The 22,539-nt window shown below is 40.1% G+C and overlaps 1 protein-coding gene across 4 annotated transcripts in view; it reads left to right on the top strand.

The window, feature by feature from the left end:
- Nucleotides 1-355: 355 nt before the first annotated feature.
- The window catches only part of MYH10 (myosin heavy chain 10), a 176,560-nt gene continuing 154,376 nt past the window's right edge, over nucleotides 356-22,539 (top strand). For 2 of the 4 annotated variants that reach the window (XM_077165942.1, XM_077165945.1), the window contains exons 1-2: nucleotides 483-735; nucleotides 6,916-7,291. In XM_077165942.1, the coding sequence (XP_077022057.1) occupies nucleotides 6,947-7,291 (345 nt within the window). In that variant the 5' untranslated portion in view covers nucleotides 483-735; nucleotides 6,916-6,946. The other 2 variants (XM_077165944.1, XM_077165943.1) reach the window with 2 other exon arrangements.

The raw sequence follows: 22,539 nt of genomic DNA, 5'->3' as shown, positions 1-22,539 counted from the left end.
GCAGCCCCAGGGGTGACGTAAGGCCTCTGGACCGCGCTCCGGCCCCGCCCCTGCGGGGAGCGCCGGGAGCCCGAGGCTTGGTTGTGGGAGCCCGAGCGGCTGCGGCAAACGCAGGGGGCGGAGAGGCGCTCCAGTGGGCTGTAGCGGGAGTCCTGACGCCAGGGCGACGTGCGTCCATTCGGGCCTCGGGGCGCAGGAAGGCTCCTGCCGCAGCACACCAGAACCGCTGGGCGCAGAGCTGGCGACCCGGCAGCGCACTGGCCCTTGCACAGTCCGCACCCGCTGCCTCGCGCGGTCGCCGGGCACCCCCTCCAGCCTCAGCTGTCCATCTCCGCGCGAGCCGGCCAATCGCCCGCGACTCCCCCGGCCGCACCTCCTGGAATCTGTGATGGACGGGAGGGGTAGCCTATAAGATTTGGGCCCCAGTTGCCAGGGCTAGGAGTGGGAGCCAATGAGCATCATTTCAGGTGGGTGGAGGGAGCCAGACCTTGGGAAGGTAGCTTCGTTCGGGTTGCTAACGTCTTCCCTTGGAGATGGGCGCACAAACCGACCAGTGGGTCTGGGGGCGGCGGTGATGGGCGTGGAGCTGGCCCAATGAGGGTGGGAGTGGGTGGGGCAGCCCGGAGCAGCAGTGCTAAAGGAGCCCGGCGGAGGCAGCGGTGGGTTTGGGACTGAGGCGCTGGATCTGTGGTCGCGGCTGGGGACGTCCGCCGGCGCCACCATCTTCGGCTGAAGGTGAGAGGTGCGGCTGCCCGGGTTCGAGCGCGGCGGCCGGGGGATCGGGGGACGGCTTGGGAGGAGGAGCGGGCGACCCCGGGCCCGGAATCCGGGGTGACTCTGGAGGGCAGGAATGAAGCGAGAGCTGGGGGAGGTAGAGGGGGCTCTCGGGAAGGTGTATGCTGCTGGTCGCCGTTGGTTCCTGCGCGGAGGGACCTCGGGGGTAAAGGCACCTCTGTGGGTGGAGAGACCCCTGGAGGGGCGGGGAATAAAGTCTTTGAGAGTGAGACCTTTGCAGGGATCTGGGCCTGGGTCCGTGGGAGGGCGACCCCTGGGGAGCTGGGGATGGAGATCTGGGGGTGGGGCTTTGGGGTGCTGGTGCTCCCTGTGGGGGGCCCCTAGAGGCGTGGGAGCGGGGGGTTGGTGTCCTGGGAGGTCCCGCGGGTCAGTGTCTTCCCCCCAGGAGGGGAGAGGGACCCGGGTCAAGGCTCTCAAGCGATATCCCGGTTGGGGCGGTGTTGGGGGCTAGGGGAGCTAGACAGGAAGGGCCCCGGGGTGGGTGACTGGGAGGGTGGGGGTTAGGCCGGGTCGGGTGCCCCGGGCGCGGTAGAAGGGTTCGCCAGGGGCTCGAAAGGCGGGCGGCGCGCCCGGGTCCTGTGGGGTGGAGGGGCGGGAGGACGGACCCCCTGCGGGCCCGGGAAGCAAGCGCGCGGCGGGCGAGGGGCTGAGGAGCCGGCCGCGAGCGTGGGGACATTCGGACTCCGCTGGTGCCGAGGAAGGAGGACTGGAGCAGGGGACGTCCAAGAACGCGCTCCAGAGACCGCCTGGGCCGAGGGTGGAAGCCCCGGGCCGCCCGGCGAGGCCGGGGCGGTGAAGGGGGACGAGGCGGGAAATGTGGCGGGGGCGCGCTGCAGCAGGGCGGCCGGGGGGAGGGTCAGCGCTCGCCTCGGGATCCCTTTATTGTGTAAGTGATCGGGGAAGGACGCGCCGCAGAGTCTCTTGCTTGCCTTCCGCAGTCGGGGTCACACCCTGATACCATAAAATGGGACTGGAAATTGGGTCGGAGGGAAGTTGAAGCCGCGGAGTCTTGGCGTTTGCCTGGGCTTTGTGGGCCTGCGGTGGGCGGATGCGGCCCAAGGACCCGGGAGGCCCCCAGCCGGGCCTTCCTGGGATCTAGGGCCTTAGGTTAGCGATTCGGCGGGTCTGGAGATGTTTGGGGAACGTGGCCTCTGCCTATGACCGTTATCTCTTTCCTAGGGCCTTTGCAGCTCCCCTCAATATCACTGCGGTTCCTGGAAGGGGGTGGGGTGGTCTGGGGTGGGGTAGGGGAAAGCAGGCGGGTAGATCCAGACTGCAAATGAGACAAAGACTGCTGTTTTCGCCGAATAATATAATACTAAATATAATACTTGGGCTTTGCCGAGATTTTTTTTTTTTTTTTTTTAAACATTGAAACTAAGGATTCTTTGAGTCAGGCTTAATTATTCTGGATAGTTATCTCACTCTGGAAAACTTTAAGCTATTTATCGTTTTATCTCTTTCATCAGCCTGCCCTTATTAATTATTCCTTTAGTCCCATGCTTGTGATGTTTAAGTATGCCTTGTGTGTCACAGATTCTGGAAAAGTGGCCATTTTATGCATCTCCTTACTTCTGCACCTTAAATTCAGTTCTTCCTGGTCCTTATCTGGAGAAAGCATATGGTGCAGTGAAGCGATATAGCACAAGCTTTTGCAGCAAAGGGATGTGACCTGTGAGAGCTTGGCTTTTTATTTGGGCTCCTTAGGGACATCATTACAATGAAGGCAAGTAGATAAAAGGTGAGATGGAGGAAATTTTGAAGGGCAGGTTGTATGGTGAAAGACGATCCGCTTCAGCCCTGTATATTCTTTCCCCTCACATACAAAGAATTAAAATTCCTGGGGTTAAGTCCAAGTTGTGAAGATATTTAACACAGTGTAAAGATATTAATTGAAAGATAGTCTGGACCATTAATAGTGATAGTTTCCTTGTGCTTTTTTCTTTGTGTTTGTGATCGTTTGGTTAAGCAGAATTTGTTAAATTAACAGGCTTACACATCCTGGTAATTTGAATGGCTTCCACTGTAGTGTTACACAAATTGGGACAGTTATATTTTAGAGATTTGTCTTGAAGGGATGCTATGTCATGGATAACCATCCTTTTTGCTTTTTACATGTAAGATGTTTATAAAATGGAAATGTTTTTCTGTATTCATACTTAAAGAAGTTTGCTGTGTGGCATTTCATTTTGGAGTTAAAAACTGCCCAGGCAGGGTGGGCAGTAATGGATGACACCCCAGGGGTGTGTGTATCTAAAACTAAGAATGATGGGGGTTTTGGCTGTGTAGGGAGGGAATGCATACACAGATAATTGAGTTCATTGGAAATAGGTGGCTATTTCAAGTGACACCAAGAACCTTCAGTTTACTTTTATGTCTGCTGAAAAGAGGTTCCTGTTTATTTTTTTATCCTAAGAATAGGCATTTTTTTTCCTGTAAGATTTGGAGCCTTTGCCACATTTTTCTAGTATGTTCGAACTTGGTGATGATCATTGGCTAAAGCCATAATTGACAGAGTTTCTCTTTAGTAGAGAGGCAGTATATCGTGCACTCTATCTGCCCTTCAAAATTTCCTTCCTCTCACAGCCATCATCCTCGCCTGCACCCTGGAGCCAGATTGTCTGGGTTCAGTCCCAGTTCTGCTGCTTGTTAGCTGTGTGTCCTTGGGCCAGTTGCTGGCTTTCTCTGGCCCTCAGATTCCTCATCTGTAAAATGGAGCTATTAATAGTACTTATCTCATAGGGCTGTGGTGAGGACTAAGAGTTGATCCATGTGAACGGCTTAGAATAGTGCCTGGCCCAGATCTGCAATGGATAACCACGGTATTGGCTGTTTTTAGAATTGCACTATTATCCTTGCATCCCTATGCTGCTTTGGAGTGGCACACTTGTTATTTACAAGGATTATCAAGATTGTGCACCCAGTGTACAACTAGAATGAAAAAAATCACGACGTATTTGGTAATCAAGGTTGAAGAGTTAAGATTAGCTTTATCAGTTTTGCAACAATTTGAGCACCTACTGTCTGCTAAGCCTTCTGCCCTAATGCGAGGTAGAGCAAGAAGAATGCCGGAAGAGCAGCACAAATTGTTAGGAGAGGGATACGGATTAAATTGCCAGATTGACCTGAAAAGAACTCCTGAGAGGGCGGCATTTGGGTCAGGATTTGGAGGAATGACAGGTTTTGGGTTGTGGAGAAGTTGAAGCTCACGGTGAGAGCAGGGATCTCCTACTACATGCCAGGGGTCCAAGGTTAAGTGCTTGAGGTACTGCAAGCCACAGGAAACTATCCTCATGGTGTTTAGTTGGTTGTAGAAAATCTAGAAAAGTAAAACGAAAAGCTAATTTGTAACTCTCTACCCGATGAAGACGGTTGTTAATATCTTGAATATCTGTTCAGTGGGGTTCTTTTTACTGCATGCATATAATATTTTTCCTCACGAAACGGGGAACATTTTGAAATTATAGTTTGGTGATCTGGCTTTTCCTTAATGTTACATTTCAGGCGTTTTTACCAACATTTAATTTAACAGTTATGAAGAAGCTAGAAAAAAGTACAGTTAAATTTAAAATGTACCAGTTTGATAAATAATTTTTAAATAGATAACTTACTTTTAAAAAAGAAGACCTGCTTTGGAAGTGACCTGTTAAATTTATTCTAATTTATAGTTGCCCATTAAATTTAAGCATATCAATTACACACCCGTGTAAAATTAAAGAAATGTGTGTGTGCCTTCTAGCTTTCCTAGGTGCTGTAGGGGATATTAAAAAAGGCTTGCAAATAGTTTAACTCTTCCTCTATTCAGAGGAAAATGTATAATAATGACTTATTATCATATTTGATTATAGTTGGGCATTCTAATAGACTCTGTCCTTCTTTAAGGCTGGGTGAGTGTCCTATGATTCGTGTCCAAATTTGTCTAGAATCTAGGATTAGAGCCATGCCTGCCTTCTTAGCAGAGTGCAGTGTATAAGAGACCGTCCCTGGAGGAAAAGGGCTTTTGAAACCATTCTTTAGAATGTACGTGTGTGCCCATGAAATATTTTCTGTGTTGCTTTCTCCTAAGTGGATCCCTATAAAGTGAAACACAAGTTTAGTAATAAAATGTGTTAGCGTATGCTTCACTGTTTCATCTTTTGTGATTTCTTTGTTTCATTTTGTTTTGTGATTTTTGTTTTGTCCAGTGTTTTAATTTGTGGTTTTTGCATATTCTATAAATCAGATATGAATTAGTCCAGAATATTTCTTGTCTACCTGTTTTTCTTACCCCAGGGTACTTCAGGAATATGAAAAACTAGTCACAGTGGCTCACCATGGGAACCAGAGTGGCAGCCTCAGCATCACCTGGGACCTTATTAGAAATGCAGATTCCAGGGTTCCACCCCAGACCACTGTATCAGGAACGATGGAGATGGGGCCCAGTTCTCTGTGTTTTTATGAGTCTTCCGTGTGATTCTAAAGCTCCTAAAGTTTGAGAACCACCTTTCCAGGGCACTGATGTTTGGAATGTGTTACATTGTAATAGTTTCTGAAGACTACTATCTATTTGATTCTAGTAAATTATTATTAGGGGCTAAAGGGTTAGTATCTCTACTTACCTGTTGGTGATTAACCTTTCAGGCAGCATATCCTTTTGAGATTCTGAAGAAAGTTATGTGTGTTCTTAGAAAACCAGACATATGCATACATTCTGTATACAATATTTTTATACCATTTCAGGGATTTCGTGGTGTTTGAAATTCATGTGTGAACTTCAGATTAAGAAGTGTCTTAACAACTTCGGATTACTTTATGATTTCCCTTGCAGCCTTCTGTCCTCTTGCTTACAAGGAACTAGCATTTTGGGGGTGGTGAGATTGGCAGGGTTTGGGGAGATTTAGTGGAGCTAGAATAGGTACTTGTTTGGCTTCTGCACTGATTTGGGTGAAGTCATAGAAGCTTGCTTATGAAGTTTGTAATAATCTGGATTTTGGACTAATAGCAAAAATATTTAATGATGGTATCAGATTCCAAAAAGATACTGTCAGGCTGGAAGAATGACTCAGATCAGAAAGGTGAGCAATGAATGTAAAATCCTGTCATTTGATCCAAAAGATGATTGCACAAGTAGAGGAGGAGAGGAAACTTAACAGCAATATGGACAGAGCTTTGGCTGATCATTCATTAGGAGCCAAGAGTAAATGAACACTAACCCAGCTAATTAGGACTTGAGATACATTAATAGTAGAAGTTACAGAAATAGAACTTCCCTCAGCGTAGCCTGTTTCCTTCAGCATTGGTCAGAATGGTCTCTTCTGGGTCACAATGAAGGTACATAAGCACTCTGGAGTCTGTTTAGAGGTGAGATATCAGGGCAGTGAAATGAGTCTTGATGAATGATGGAATGTTTAGGCTGAAGAGGAAACCATGGGGGGGGGGTGCGGTAGGAGCAGCTGCAGAAATGGGAGTGGGGACCTGAATAGTTCCCATTACATACTTGGAAGGCTGCCTTGATGAAGCCAAATTGCACTTGTCCTCTGTGACCCCATTTGATCACATCAAAACCACATAGGGGCCAAGGATGCTCCAGGAAAGTGACCAGAGGAATTTCTAAGGAAGAACTTGTTGTCTAGAGGTAGAGTGAGGTAGATTGGGAGGCACATTTTGGACCTCTTACTTAACTCTCCCACAAGTTTTTATAGCTGTATCCTTGTGGTCACACTAATTTCAGTACTACTCCATGGGCCTTTTATTATGAATCTTCGTTGTTGCTGTTGTTTTTCTCTCTCCTTTCCCTTCTTAACTCCCTGTTTAATTTGTGGTGAGGGTAAAAGAGAAGACGAAGGGGGGAAAATGTCAAACTGGCCTTTGGTTTTTTCTCCTGCTGGTTTTTGAACTCTCAGTAACTGAGGGCAAATCTTGAGTGGTCCTCATACAACCAAAGTCATAATTTGTGGCCACCTTCAAAATTTACCTTGGAAGCTCAGTTAGTGTGGCTTTGAGGAGGGTCGCCCTGGGTCTTTAACTCAGCATTTATATTCTTGTGTTTACCAAAGGTTTGGTTTCGAGTTTCTTAGAAAACGAAAGTTTGTGGGTCATTCCCTGTTTTTGAGACTCTAACTTTTTCTCCTCTTCTCTCAGAGGTGATTGCTCTTGGGTCCTTCTGTTTACAATGGCACAGAGAACTGGACTTGAAGACCCCGAGAGGTATCTGTTTGTGGATAGGGCTGTCATCTACAACCCTGCCACTCAAGCTGATTGGACGGCTAAGAAGCTGGTGTGGATTCCATCAGAGCGCCATGGTTTTGAGGCAGCTAGTATCAAAGAAGAGCGGGGTGACGAGGTTATGGTGGAATTGGCAGAGAATGGAAAGAAAGCAATGGTCAACAAAGATGATATTCAGAAGATGAACCCACCCAAGTTTTCCAAGGTGGAGGATATGGCAGAATTGACGTGCTTGAACGAAGCTTCTGTTTTACATAATCTGAAAGATCGATACTATTCAGGACTGATCTACGTAAGTATTCCTTCTTAATCATGTGAAGTGGTGACTGAAGAGTATATACATTGTCACAAACAAACAAGAACAAGGAATATGCCCATTCTCTGTTTAGCATTACTGTTCCTATTAAAGATAGAAAGATTGTCTCTTGCTTATCCAAGTCTTGTTTTGCTTTAAATCTTAGTACATAATTTAAAACTTTCTAGTCAGTGGTAAGATATAATAAAATGGCATTTGAAGACTTTTGTAGCAGTGCTCTGGGTCATAATGAAAGAAAGCAGGGAGTTTAATCTGGTAATAAGAATAACATTAAAAGGAGGATAGAGATGGCAGGTTGGTAGAAGGTCAAGTTTATTTGTGTAGATGTGGAGGGGCTGTAGTGTAGAATGGTGGGACTGCAAGTTGCCAGGTCTCATTGAAGAGGAAGAGCAGGTTCATTGGGTACCGGGAAATGGGGGGCGACGGAAACCTCAGTGTCCCCTAAGTGTGTCCTCTAAGAGGAAATACTTTGGAGCAAGATTGAGGCTTGGGGGTTGCTCTGTGGTTAGCAGCTGGCATGTGTGTTGCAGGCACTGACTGTGTCACTGACTGTGTAGAAGTTGCTGAAAATGTGGAGTGAAGTAGAAAGGAGAAATGCTAGCCAGACACTGAAAAAGTCTAGAATGCCAAATAAGTATGAGGGGATGATAGGTAGCAATGATTTAAAGAGGGTGGTATAGGTGGTTCACAGATTTAGGATGATGGGAAATAGAAAAATTGACAGAATAGTAGTCTGTATTTGGAAAAGGGATGTGTCTACTAAAGCTAGTAACAGTAAATCAGAACTGGCTTTCTCATAGAAATTCTTCTATTTAATGAATATTTACTGAGCATCTACTGTGCTGAAGAAGATAGGCAAAGTCCCTTCCTTTGTTATACACGTGAGTAACCACAATTTAGAGAACTTCAGAAAGTGATATGCCTATAAGAAAATGAAACCGGGGCTGTCAGTTAGAGTCAGCAGGAGAATGGGTTCCCCCAGGGGATCAGAACCTTTTCTGAGATAGCATTTGAACTGGAATCTGACTGATGGGAGGGAGCTAGCCATGGGAAGATCTGAGACGTGAACCTTTGCCAGAGTAGTTTCCAACATGATGGTCTTTCCCTCTATTTATTTATCTTTCCTTCTCTGTCAAGTAGGGTGCAAAGTAAGAGAGTAAGAAGCCCCAGGTTGGAAGGTAGCTTGAGGAGAATGGAAAAGATTTGAAAAAGATGGAAAGCCAAGGACAAGAAATAGATTGGAGAGAAGCACTGAGAATCCAGCTGACACTGATGATAAAATGTATCATGCTACCACATCTTTGCCTGACTATGTGATCTGGCCAGCTCATGGGATTTCCCCAGAGTGGTATTAAGATGTGTGAAGGCAGGGGAGGATACTTGTTCACCGCTGGATCTCCAGTGCTAATGTTGCTGATCGAGTTTGCTGCCTGATGGGCATAAAAATCAATCTGTGACACCAGGGGTTCAAAGAGAGAAAGAGCTTTGTTGTAGATCACTGTGTAAGGAAACAGGAGGCAAAAAAGGCAAGGCTCAAATCTGTTTCCCTGAGCTGAAGAGACTTTGAGGGCCCTATATTATTCTGGTAAAGGCGCAGTTATGATAATGAATGCAGTGGTCTGAGGTGACAGGATCTGCGGTGGGATTTGAGTTGCATCTGTAAGACAGTTCCTGCCCAGTCATAGGGCACATGTACGAAAATGGCGGCCTTGACATGATGATGGGCATGGTTTTTAGTATATAATGATGTGCAGTTACTATAGATTATGGCTGTGTAACTGCCCGTGTCTACAGGGCCGATTCTGACTGAAACTGGGCTTTATCTTGGAGAAGAAAAACCAGAACTGGGGTGGAGTGACTTAGGTTTCTGCATTATTAGACATGAGGAATTGTTAGCAGGATCCTAAGACCACTATGTTAACCACAGGATGAGGGGTGGGTACAAGGTCACAAGGTGATCTGTTCCTTCACAGTAACAAGGGGAGGCAGCTGGGTTACATTTCAGTATTCTTCTCTATATGAAGAGGTTAGTTGGCACCAGCAGTTAGTTCTCGCTTACACCAGCACAGTGCCTGGCACGTAATAGACACATGAACGTCTTTCTCCTCCCTTCCTTCCTTCCATCGTCAGAAAGTTGAAGAGGCTGACGTAAGAGTAGGGCAGTGGTTGTCTCTGGAGTCTGGGCAGATGGAACTGATGGATCAAGAACTGGGGGGTTGAATGATACTGGAGAATGGGGTTACTACAAGTGAGGGAGCGAGAAGACTGGAAAATTAAGAGACTACTCAGATTATAATGTTGACATCTAGGTTGGAGAGGTGACTCAGTTTTGGGTGCTGCCTGGTGCAGTGAGTAGTGAAGGGCTGGAAAATGTACTATCAGGACCAGAAGTGGTGTAGAGCCAGAGTGCAGAAGGGAGCCAGGCTGTTTTTCTGCCAGTCTTCACTTGATTCTCGGCATTGGACATTTTAGATAGCTGTACATGGGAGGGAGAAGGGCGATAAATAGAAGAGAGGAGGAGATTGTGGATAAAAGAAGAGTGGAAAAAAAGGACAGTTTATTTTATTTGTAACCATTTCTCATGATAGGCTTTTCAAGAATCTTACTGAGTTTGATTTTTTTTTCAACTTGGCTCAAATCAACCAGAGAATTTCTCCATCTCTTTTCAAAGCAAGGCCTTTATATAAAGAGTATCTTAGGTTTTTTTCAAAGTATTAAGGTCACACAGAAGTGGGGGAGTGGGAGGATCTCATCTTCTATTAATGAGCCAAAGAAAGTTCTACCTAAGATTCAAGTGGAAAAGCACTTGACTAAATTGAAAGAAATCCTGTTAAGAGAATGGGACATAGGGGTGGCCACAATTGCTGGCATTGTGACAAATGTTGTATTAGGCTTTGACATTGCCCAGTTGAAACTGACCAATTGAAGTGTGTGATTTAAACAATATAATAACTTGGGTAGGGCCTTTGTGGACTCTTTTGGACATTTTTTCTAAAGATATAACAGGCTTGTTAAACAAATTATGTTTCTTATAGGTTTAGTTATGCTGTCTTTTCTTGTATGTTCTTTGGAATTGTTTTTCCCCCACCCCCAGCCTCTTAGGTAGTTGATTTCATTTTCTTTTCTAATAAAACCATTTAAAACTGTAAATGTGTCTCCTAATGCTGTTTTAGGTCATTTCACAAGTTTTGATATGTACTGTTTTTATTCATTTCTAAATATTTTCTAACTTCTCTTATGATTTACTCTTTAACTGGTGAAACAGTTAAAAGTATACTTTTGAAATGTCCAAATGTGGGTTTTTAAAAGTTATTTTGTTACTGATTTTTAAATTAATTGTGCTGCAGTCAAAGAATATAGTCTGTATAATATCATTCCTTGTTTTTATTGAGACCTACTGTGTTTTCTAGTATATTGTCAGTTTTTATGAAAGTTGCATATGTTGTATTTACAAAGAAGGTTATATTCTGTTCTTGTTGGGTGTGGGCTTTTATATGTGGCCATTAGATTAAGCTTTTTAATTTTGTTGTTTAAATCTTCAGTAGCCTTACTAAATATTGTCTATTTGATCTATCAATTACTAGGCAAAGTATATTTAAAATCTCCCAGTATGTTTTACTAACTGAAGACACAGCCCTAGAAAATATAGTTTTGCCTGTTTTAAAATTTTTATGTTAAATGAACCACATAGTACTTACCTTTTGTGGTTTTTTTTTTTTTTTTGCACAGTATTGTGTTTTTAAGATTCTTGTATGTGGTTTTGTATTGGTTTAGATCATTGGTTCTCAAAATGTGGTCTGTGGATGCCCAGGTTTCTCTAAGACCCTTTTGGAGGGGTCTATGAAGTCAAAACCAATAATACAAAGACATTAGGTGCCCTGTTCACTGTTGGCTTTTATACTGATGGTATAAAAACAGGGATAGATAAAACTCCTGACACCTTATCATGAATAAAGGCAGTGACTCTAAGTCATGCTAGCAATTACTTTATTCTTTACTGCCATTTACTGGCAGCTAAAGAAAAATCTTCCTTCCATTCAAGAATGTCCTTGATGAAGTAGGAAAAGTATTGATTTTATTAGATCTGACCTCTTGAGTAGTCATAAAGTACCTCTCCATACCAAAGTATGATGGTTTGATGATTGCCATATGAGTGGTTATTTGAGTTGCAAGCAAAACTAACCATTAAAAAAAATAGAATGCTATTTTTATTTTATAGAATAACTGATAGGTTATCTGTGGTTGCTTAACCTGTGATATTTGACAGACATTTTCTCAAAAATGCACAAAGTAAGCCTTTTCAAGGAAACAACTGACTACATTTGTTGCCAGTAATAAAATTTGGGTTTTATTAAATTCTAGTAAAATTAAAATTTTGAAAAACATATTCACCATGATGAACTAGACAGCTTGTCAATACTTAAAAACCTTTCTGACGAGATAGATGGTAATGTTAATGAATGTGATTTTTGGTACCATATAGTAAAATGTCATCATTTGTAAGGTTTGAATAATTCAGTGAACCAGTATTTCCCCAGTGATGTATACATGGTATTACAAAATCATGGTATGGGCAAAAGATTCTTTCAATGTGCATGATAAAACAGTAGATTTTGATATATGAAAAATGCATATGTATTAAACTTATATTTCAGATGCTACATTACATCTAATCTTTAAAATAATACCACCTGTCAAATTTAGGTATAGTATCAAAGAAGAATATCTACAATTATCTCCTTTTCCAACTAAATATCTGTTTAAGTCCAGATTTTCTTCATGTACTTCAATCAAAACAACATATCATAGCAGACTGAATATAGAATCAAATGGGAAAATTGAGCTGTTTTCTTTTAACTCAAGGAAAAGCTTTTTAAAATACTGAATAGTTCTTCTCACTTTTATTTTGGAAAATATATTTTTCATAAAATGTGATAGTATGTAATATGTAGTATATTTTATTATTTAAAATGGATTAAATATACATTTTAGAAACTCAGTTTTAATTTCATGTATATGAAATATATACATTTATGTGTATATATACGTATATAAATATATACATACATTTAATTGTGTGTGTGTGTGTGTGTGTATAAAACAAAAATGGTCTTTTGGGTCCTGATTAATTTCTATGAGGGTTAAAGTGACCTGAAATCAAAAAGTTCATTCATTTTTGTTATGAACAATGCTTCAATGAATGGCCTTCACCATGTACCTGGTGCCTTTCTGTTAAGGGAATAACTAGGCGTGGAATTCTCAAGTGATGGGATATGCATATCCTCATATATTTTCCTAGATAATGCCTGATTTAATCAGAGTCCCGGTAGGAAACAGATGGCCTTCAAACTGGGCATAAATAAAAGGACTGTTTACAAACATATGGGCAGAGTTCAACAAAGAAGGAATAGTACATTTCCCCAGGGTTAGTGGTGGATCTTGATCACTAAAGGAACAGTAGGAAAGAGCTGTTACCTCAACTGGGAGAGAGTAGCTGTGTGACCAGGGCAACTGATAGGAATTGTGGCCTTCATTAGAAGGCTGCTGGCAACTCATGACAACTGGCAGGAAGGGAGTCTGGGGGATACATACTCTGACCTTTCTCTCCTCCCACCTCAATCCCTATTGCTGTCTCCCTGTCTCCCTGTGGCCGGACTCTGTTTAAAGCCTGAGGACACGGGATTTGGTGATCTATTTCTTAGGGTCAACCTCACATCCATTTGAAATTGAATTTTGTACATGGTTTGAGGTAGGGAAAAATTATTTTTTTGACTTAGTGCCATTTACTTTCCCCATTACTTTGAGGTGCTGCCGTTGCCATAAATCAGGTGTTCATAAATAGTTCTTGACTCACCATTCTGTTTCATGGGTCTGTGGTCTTCATGCCTATCTTTGGGTTAGTATCACATTATCCTAATTATTAGACGTTTATAATAATATGTCTTATATATCTAGTGTGGTAAATCTCACTTTGTTATTCTTTAGGATTATTTTGACTGTTAAGCCTTTTGCATTTCAGGATTTTTTTTTTGAGTCAGTTTGTCAATTTAACCTACACATACAAACACACATACAACCTGTTGCATTTTTTTTTAACATTTGTTCTCCTTATTATTTATTTTTAATCCATATGTTTTACTCATCTGTCTATACCATACATAAAAGGAGCATCAGACACAAGGTTTTCACAATCACACAGTCATATTGTGAAAGCTGTATCATTATACAATCATCTTCAGGAAACATGGCTACTGGAACACAGCTCTGCATTTTCAGGCACTTCCTTCCAGCCTCTCCATTACACCTTAACTAAAAAGGTGATATCTATTTAATGTGTAAGAATAACTTCCAGGATAACCTCTCGACTCTGTTTGGAATCTCTCAGCCATTGACACTTTATTTTGTCTCATTTCTCTCTTTCCCCTTTTGGTCGAGAAGGTTTCCTCAGTCCCTTGATGCTGAGCCCCAGCTCATTCTAGGATTTCTGTCCCACGTTGCCAGGAAGGTCTACACCCCTGGGAGTCATGTCCCATGTAGAGACAGGGAGGGCAGTGAGTTTGCTTGTCATGTTGACTGAGAGAGGGAGGCCACATCTGAGCAACAAAAGAGGTTCTCTGTGGGTAACTCTTAGGCCTAGTTTTAAGTAGGCTTAGCCTATCCTTTGAGGGGATAAGTTTCATATGAACAAACCACAAGATTGAGGGCTTGGTCTATTGCTTTGGTTGTCTTCACTGCTTGTGAGAATATCAGGAATTCTCCATATGGGGAAGTTGAATTTTTTCCCCTTTCTCACCATTCCCCCAAGGGGACTTTGCAAATACTTTTTTATGCACTGTTCAAATCGCTCTGGGATTTATCAGGGCATCGCTCTGGACAGACCTACAATATCTCATGCCCTACTCAAGGTTCCATTTAATTGAACTTATGGTGTTCAATTAAACTTCCCACATAAGTTTTATTAGGAAATGCACTAGTCAAAATATAAATTTTGTACCAAGTAAACGTTTTTTGCTTTAGTCCACACGTAAGTTAAAGTTTTAAAATATGAATTGCCATCTATTTTCAGCATCCTGCAGTATTGACATTCCTTTGTTCTCCCTCATGCAAAAACATTTTTAAATTTGTACATTTAGTTACTGTCATTATCCTGTTGAAATTGTGATGAAATTTCATTGGTTCTGCAGATCAATTTGGGTGAGAAATGAAATCTTTACAATATTGAATCTTCTGAATCATGGGTAGGTCCATTTATGTAGTTCTTGATTTTTCTCCATGATATATAATTTTCTGTGCGAGTGTCTTATGCATGGTTTGTTAGGTTTGTTTTTGGGTATTTGATTTTATTTTTTTTGGATGATGTTGTAAATGCTGTTTTAATTGTTACTATTATCTAGAAATACAATTGCTGTATTTTTTTACAATTAAGTTTTATATATTGATTTTAAATTCAGTGACTGTAATTCACTTTTTGATTATAATAGCTTATCTGAAGATTCTTTTTAGATTTTCTAAACATACTCATTGTGCCGGTTTGAATCTGTAATGTACCCCAGAAAAGCCATGTTTTAATCCTCATCCAATCTTGTGGGAGCAGTCTTTTATTTTAATCCCAATTCAATATTGTCGGGTGGCAGCTTTTGATTAGATTATTTCCATGGAGATGTAGAGTGCCCAGTTGTGGGTGTGGCCTTTTAATTAGATGGAGATGTGACTCCACCCATTTCAGATAGATCTTGATTCATTAACTGGGGTCCTTTAAGAGAGGAAACATTTTGGAGAGGTAGCAGCACCAGTGCAGATGCTTGGAGAGCAGAAGTGACAGAACTCACATAACCAGAGACCTTTGGAGATGAAGAAAGGAAACACCCCTGGGGAGCTGTTTGAACCCAGAAACCAAGGACCCCAAGAAATGCTAGTCGCATGCTTTCCTAACTGACAGGTATTCCAGACCCACTGGCCTTTCCTAAATTAGGGTATTTTTTCTGGATGCCTTAGTTTGGACGTTTTTATAGCCTTAGAAATGTAAACTTGTAACTTATTAAATTCCCTCTTTAAAAGCTGTTCCATTTCTGGCATATTGCCTTCCAGCATCTTCTCAAATTAATACACTCATATTGTCTGAAAATAATGGCAGTTTTATTTTTTCCTTTCCAATATGCACGCACTTCTTTTACTTGCTTTATTGCACTACCTAGGACCCTTAGTGCAATGTTTGTTTAATAGAGGTGATGACGAGGCATCCTTGTATCATTCTGTTCTCTGAGGGAGAAGTTTCAGCATCTCATCAGTAAGAATGATGTTTGCTATAGGATTTTTATTATTATTATTATTTTTAAAATATCTTTTATCAGGTTACAGGAAGTTTCCTTCCAATCCTACTTTTTATCCTGAATGGATTAGTTGTTGTTTTATCCTGACCAGATAAATCTTTGATAAATTAATAATTTATCAAATGTTTTTCTGGAATCTAATGAGATGGTAATAAGACATTTTGTTGTTGTTGTTGTTGTTATTTTGTTACCGTGGTGAATTAAATTGATTTTTTGGTGTTAAACCAACCTTGTAAGGGCCAAGCTTTTTTTTAAGGTTTTTTAATTAAAAAAATTTTTTTTAATGATCACTCCGTTCTACATATATAATCAGTAATTCACAGTGTTATCACATAGTTGCATATTCATCATCATGATAATTTCTTAGAACATTTGCATCAATTCAGAAAAAGAAATAAAAAGACAACAGAAAAAAATTCATACGTACCATACCCCTTATCCCTCCCTTTCATTGATCACTAGCATTTCACTCTAAATTTAACATTTGTTCCCCCTATTATTTATTTTTATTCCATTTGTTTTACTTATCTGTTGATAAGGTAGATAAAAGGAACATCAGACACAAGGTTTGCATAATCACACAGTCACATTGTGAAAGCTATATCATTATATAATCATCTTCAGGAAACATGGCTACTGGAACACAGCTCTGCATTTTCAGGCACTTCCTTCCAGCCTCTCCATTACATCTTGACTAACAAGGTGATATCTATTTAATGTGTAAGAATAACCTCCAGGATAGCCTCTCAACTCTGTTTGGAATCTCTCAGCCATTGACACTTTATTTTGTCTCATTTTGCTCTTTCCCCTTTTGGTCGGGAAGGTTTTCTCAATCCCTTGATACTGAGTCCCAGCTCATTCTAGGATTTTTGTCCCACGTTGCCAGGAAGGTCCACACCCCCTGGGAGTCATGTCCCACGTAGAGAGGGGGAGGGCAGTGAGTTTGCTTGTTGTATTGGCTGGAGAGAGAGGCCACATCTGAGCAACAAAAGAGGTTCTCTTGGGGGTGACTCTTAGGTCTAATTTTAAGTAGGCTTGACCTATCCTTTGTGGGGTTAAGTTTCATATGACGAACCCCAAGATTGGGGGCTCAGACTATTGCTTTGGTCGTCCCCACTGTTTGTGAGAATATCAAGAATTCACTTGGGGAAGTTGAGTTTTCACCCTTTCTCACCATTCCCCAAAGGGAATTTTGCAAATACTTTTTTATTTACTGTTCAAAACACTCTGGGATTTATTGAGGCATCACTCTGGACAAACCAACAAAATCTCGTGCCCTACTCAAGGTTCCATGTACTTATGATGTTCAACTAAGCTGTCTACATAAGCTGTTTTAGGAAATGCTCTAGTCGAAATATAAATTTTAAGACCAAGCATTTTTTAATTTATTGCTGGATCCCTGGATTCTGTCTGCTATTTTTGCATCTGTAATTATTAGTGAGAGTGACATGTGATTTTCCTTTCTTGTAATGTCCTTGTCATATTTTGCCATCAAAGTTACACTGGTTTTATAAAATGGGTTAGGGACTATTTCATCTTTGTTCTCTGGAAGAATTTGAATAGTACTGATATGATTATTTAAATGAAAATAGAGTTTTCTTTGTGGGGAAGTTTTTCTTTAATAGATACAGAACTTTTCTGATTTTTAAATTTCTGGTCTTATTTTAGTAATTGTGTGTTTTTTGTTTTGTTTTTTTTAAGGATTTGTATATTTCATGTAAATTTTCAAATTGATTGGCATAAAGTTGTTTGTAATACCTTATATCCTGTAGGATCCGTAATGATTTTCTCTTTCCTAGCTGACATTAACAATCTATTCTTTAAAAAAAAATGTCTTACCAGAGATTTATCAATTTTATTAGTCTTTATAAAGAACAAACATTTGACCTTGTTGGTCCTCTGTATTATATCTATTATCAAGCTACCTATTTAGCTGTCAGACATTTGTTGCCTTCTCCTTTCTATGGGTTTAATTTGTTGTTCATTCTTTAACTTCTTGAGATTAATATTTAGATATTGATTTTTCAGCCTTCATTTTTTAGTATGTGCTATAAAGGCTATACATTTCACTAAAGTTAGTTTTTTTTTTTGGTTAGTGTTTGCATGGTTCATTGGTTTCCAGCTTATACTTTTTAACTTTTCTGTGTCTTTCTTCTTATCTCCTATACTAGTTTATCTGAAAATATTAGTATTTTAATTGGAATATTTAATTTATATACATTTAGTGTAGTGACCGATTTATGTCAGTTTAAAACTTCCATCTGACTCATTGTTTTGTGTTTGTCATGTCTGTTCTGTATTACTTTTTCTTTCCTTCTGACCTTCTTTGGGGATTAGATTTTTTTTGCATGGACAGTCTTTGGGAATCAAACCCAGATCTTCGGCATGGCAGGCAAGAACTCTGCCACTGAGCCACTGTTGAACTGCCCTAGATAATTTTTAAATTATTCTTTTTTTACAACTATTACCTTGTCAGTTAAACATTTTTGTTGTTTTCTTAGGTATTCTTTTAGTGGTTACTTTTTTGTTTTTCAAAGAGAGAAGCTGTTTATGACTAGCATGTGTAGTAGGAGAGCAGATGGCCTAGCGGTCCAAGCCTGTCTCCCTGAACTGCAGTAATTCAGGTAGTTTTATTAGAGAAAAGAGGCAGGGTTTAGGATGATGAGTGCAGTGGCCCTAGGTGATGTAATTAGAGGTAATCTGGTGATTGAGCATGCGCAGATTGGTTACATGCTTAGTCACAGAATGTATGAAAGAAAATGGCGTAGCGAGGTATAGGTGACTTGTAGGTTCAATTCTAAGGTACTGCACATGTCAGACGGGCCCACTCTGGTTAGAACCAATCTCGATCATCAAGATAACTTTAGATTTGGGGTGGGTTAGTTCTGGGCTGACTGAAGACCCCTCATTTATAAACATTAGAGGAAGTCTTTAGCGATTATAATACTAAAGTTGAAAAACTGCATAAGTAGGTACAAATGAAGGTTAATCACAAGGTTTTTATAATCACAGGGCCAGAAGATAAGAGCTATACTACCAATATCAGAGATCAAGGCAGCTGGATTACAATTTAGAGATTTTAGGAATTTCCCTTTGTCTATTGCAGTATATCAGAAAGCAAAAGGAATATCTATATAATGATTCAGTAATCAAAATCATCCCTTAAATCCTAATTTCTTAGTTGCAGTTCCTCTCATTTGATAATTAGCCTCTCACTTAACAATTATCTCTCAATCTTGAGGGATATCTGGGTGATGACTGTCTCATAGCTTCAAGGCTGAAAAGGGGCTTTGTTATTAAGGGGCAGAAGAATGAAATAATGAAATCATTTGTTATTCTTGGAGAGTCCAGTATCTCTGAGTTTCATAGCTTCTCTCTTATTGGAACTGTACTGTTTCAAGTACATTTTCTGAGGTTTCAAATCTCTGAAAAACAAATTTAACAGAATTTTATAGAGTGTAGGATGTCTTTCAGGGTTTCCAGGAACACTGTTGGTTGGGGTTTGCCGTATTGTGGCAGTTTGCAATATCTGGTTAAAACTTGCATTAAGAGTAACCTCCAGGCAAAAACTCAAACGGACATTTGCACACCAATGTTTATAGCAGCGTTATTTACAATTGCAAAGAGATGGAAACAGCCAAAATGTCCATCAACAGACGAGTGGCTAAACAAACTGTGGTATATACATACGATGGAATATTATGCAGCTTTAAGACAGGATAAACTTATGAAGCATGTAATAACATGGATGGACCTAGAGAACATTATGCTAAGTGAGTCTAGCCAAAAACTAAAAGACAAATACTGTATGGTCCCAATGATGTGAATCGACATTCGAGAATAAACTTGGAATATGTCATTGGTAACAGAGTCCAGCAGGAGTTAGAAACAGGGTAAGATAATGAGTAATTGGAGCTGAAGGGATACAGACTGTGCAACAGGACTAGATACAAAAACTCAAAAATGGACAGCACAATAATACCTAATTGTAAAGTAATCATGTTAAAACACTGAATGAAGCTGCATCTGAGCTATAGGTTTTTGTTTTGTTGTGTTTTGTTTTTACTATTATTACTTTTATTTTTTTCTCTATATTAACATTCTATATCTTTTTCTGTTGTGTTGCTAGTTCTTCTAAACCGATGCAAATGTACTAAGAAACGATGATCATGCATCTATGTGATGATGTTAAGAATTACTGATTGCATATGTAGAATGGTATGATTTCTAAATGTTGGGTTAATTTCTTTTTTCCCGTTAATTAAAAAAAAAAAAAAAAAAAGAGTAACCTCCAGAATGACCTCTTGCAACTTGATTTGAAATCTCTCAGCAATTGAAACTCTATTTCTTTACCCTCTTTTGGTCAACTAATCCATGATGCCAGGGCCAGGCTCATCTTTGGAATTTATGTCTCATGATGCCAGGGCCAGTTATGTAGTAATTACTTTTATAGTGTGCATCCTTGACTTCTTAAAGGCTGATTTCTATTAGAATTCTTCTTACTGCTTTCTGGATTATGAAAGGATCTTAGAACACTTAAATTCCATTTATTCTTGCCCCCAAACTTATATGCTATTGTTGTTTGTATTATTTCTCTCTATAGTTTAAACCCAAAAGACACTCATTACTATTTAGTAGTCAATATTCATTTAATTTTTTTCATTTACTCATTCTATTGTTTTTTCCTTTATTTCTGCATCTCTTAGCTTCCATTATTCTTGTAGAAAGGGTATCTCTTTTATTTGTCTTACGGTGTCTTTATTTCTTCTTCCCTTTTTTTAATGTAATTTTATTGATAAATATACACCATGCAGTCCATCCAAAGTATACAATCAGTGGTTCACAGTATCATCACATAGTTGTGCATTCATCACCATGGTCATTTTTAGAACATTTGTATCATACCAGGAAAACAAATCTAAAAGAAAACCCCAAACATTCCATATCCTTATCCCTCCCTCTTATTGCTACTAGTATTGTACGGCCCAATTTTAAGACTTTAAATAGAGGTAGGTTAACTAAAACAGTGTAGTATTGTACCAATATATATCCATACAGACATGGGCAACTGACTTTTTTTTTTGTAATATCTTTTGCAAAGATCAGGGCTACTGGATTACAGGTCAACAACTACAGGTTTTTCCTTCTGGCTATTCTAAAACACTAGACACTAAAAAGAAATACCTATATTTGTTAAATCCTAATTTATTAGCCATACCTCCTCCTTCTCACTTGATCTTTTATCTCAATTTTCAGGATATCTGGTCAATGACAATTTGTAACTTCTTCGTGCTAGAAAGGGGTGTTGACTTTAAGCAGTAAAGAAATGAAACTGGTTAATGTTCTTAGAGAGACTGGTACCTCTGGGTTTCAGGGTTTATCTGACAAAGATCAATCTGGAAGCCTTAAGTTTCTGAGAAAATGAGCTTACTAAGTAAAACTTTTATAGAGACTTAGATAGAGTCCAGGGTACTCCCTAGGGTTTTCAGGAATTCTGTTGGTTAGAACTTGGCATACTATCTTCTTCACATTTTTTTTTTCACATGGGCAGGCATCAGGAAATGAACTTGGGTCTCCAGCATGGCAGGCAAGATCTCTGCCACTGTACCACCGTGGCCTGCCCTATCTTCTTCACTTCTGAAGTTTTTCTTTTTGGTTTTGTTTTTCTTTGCTGGGTTTAGAATCCAAAGCTGGCAGTTAGTTTCTTTTGGCATGATGAAGATACCATTGCAGCATTTTGTCTTCCATTTTTTTAAGATATTTGTTTCTGATAAAAATGTCAGGTAACTCTAACAAATGTACCACACCAATACTAGGGGTTAGCAGTGGGGTTGGGGGTGGGGCATAAAAGGGATGAGGGATGTTTTGGGTTTTCTTCTGTATTTTTTCTTTTGAGTAATGAAAGCATTCTGAAATTGATTTGTTGTGGTGATGAATGCACAACTATGAATTGACACTGAGCCACTCATGTATATCTTACATGGATTGTACTGTGTGTGAATATATCTCAATAAAATTGCTTTTTTAAAAATGTCAGGTGACTAATTCTTCAGCTGTTTCTAAGTGACTGTTAAATACATCCATTGAATTCATAATTTCAATTACGTGGTTTTCAGTTTGAAATTTTTCATTTGGATTTTCTTTTTCTCATTCTCTGCCAGAATTCTCAATCTTGTCTTTTAACTGCTTGAACATGTTATTATTCAAGATAATAGTACAAGTTAATAAAAATAGACTCACAGGGGATCCAGATAGTATCTTGAATTGTACTTACAACTCATTGCCTGATGTGCCCAGTTGTGTATAAGAAATGGCGAAGATAATTCGTCACAGATGGCATTTGGCTTGTAGTGTAGAGTCTTGCTTTGGGCAGGCTCAGGGGAGCTAGAGAAAATGTAGGTCACCCTTACCCAGTGGTTTGTAGAGTGGACCCCTCAGGGTTCCAACGGGAAGCCCAGGGTCTTTACCACACGCCCTCCTCCTGGATGGGCTGGAACTCTCTAATTTTTGTTCTCCTAGCCTCCTATGCTGCTGAACATTCTGCTCAGCCTCTTCTCAGCAACAGTTTTTGGAATTTATAACTATTATCTACCTAAAAAAGAAATAATAATTCTGCATCATCAAATATGCAGGCAATGTTCGGATTTTCCTTACATCTCATAGATATTTATTGCAGTAGTTCTGCTCAATTCAGGGTTCCAACAAGGTCAATAAATTGTAGTGGGTTGTTATGTCTCTTCTAATCTATAGGATTTCCCTCCTTTTATTTGAAGAAATGGATCAGTTGTGCCGAAAAATTTCTCATCATCTGGATTTTGCTGATTTCATTCCTATAGTGTCTACCTTATTTTTCTGTGCCCTGTTATTTCCTATGTATTGGTATTTGGCTTGATA

Source organism: Tamandua tetradactyla, chromosome 6, assembly GCF_023851605.1.
Source record: "Tamandua tetradactyla isolate mTamTet1 chromosome 6, mTamTet1.pri, whole genome shotgun sequence".
NCBI classification, from domain to species: domain Eukaryota; kingdom Metazoa; phylum Chordata; class Mammalia; order Pilosa; family Myrmecophagidae; genus Tamandua; species Tamandua tetradactyla.
Note: the sequence above shows the minus strand (reverse complement) of the source record. Positions and strands in the feature narration are given on the sequence as shown.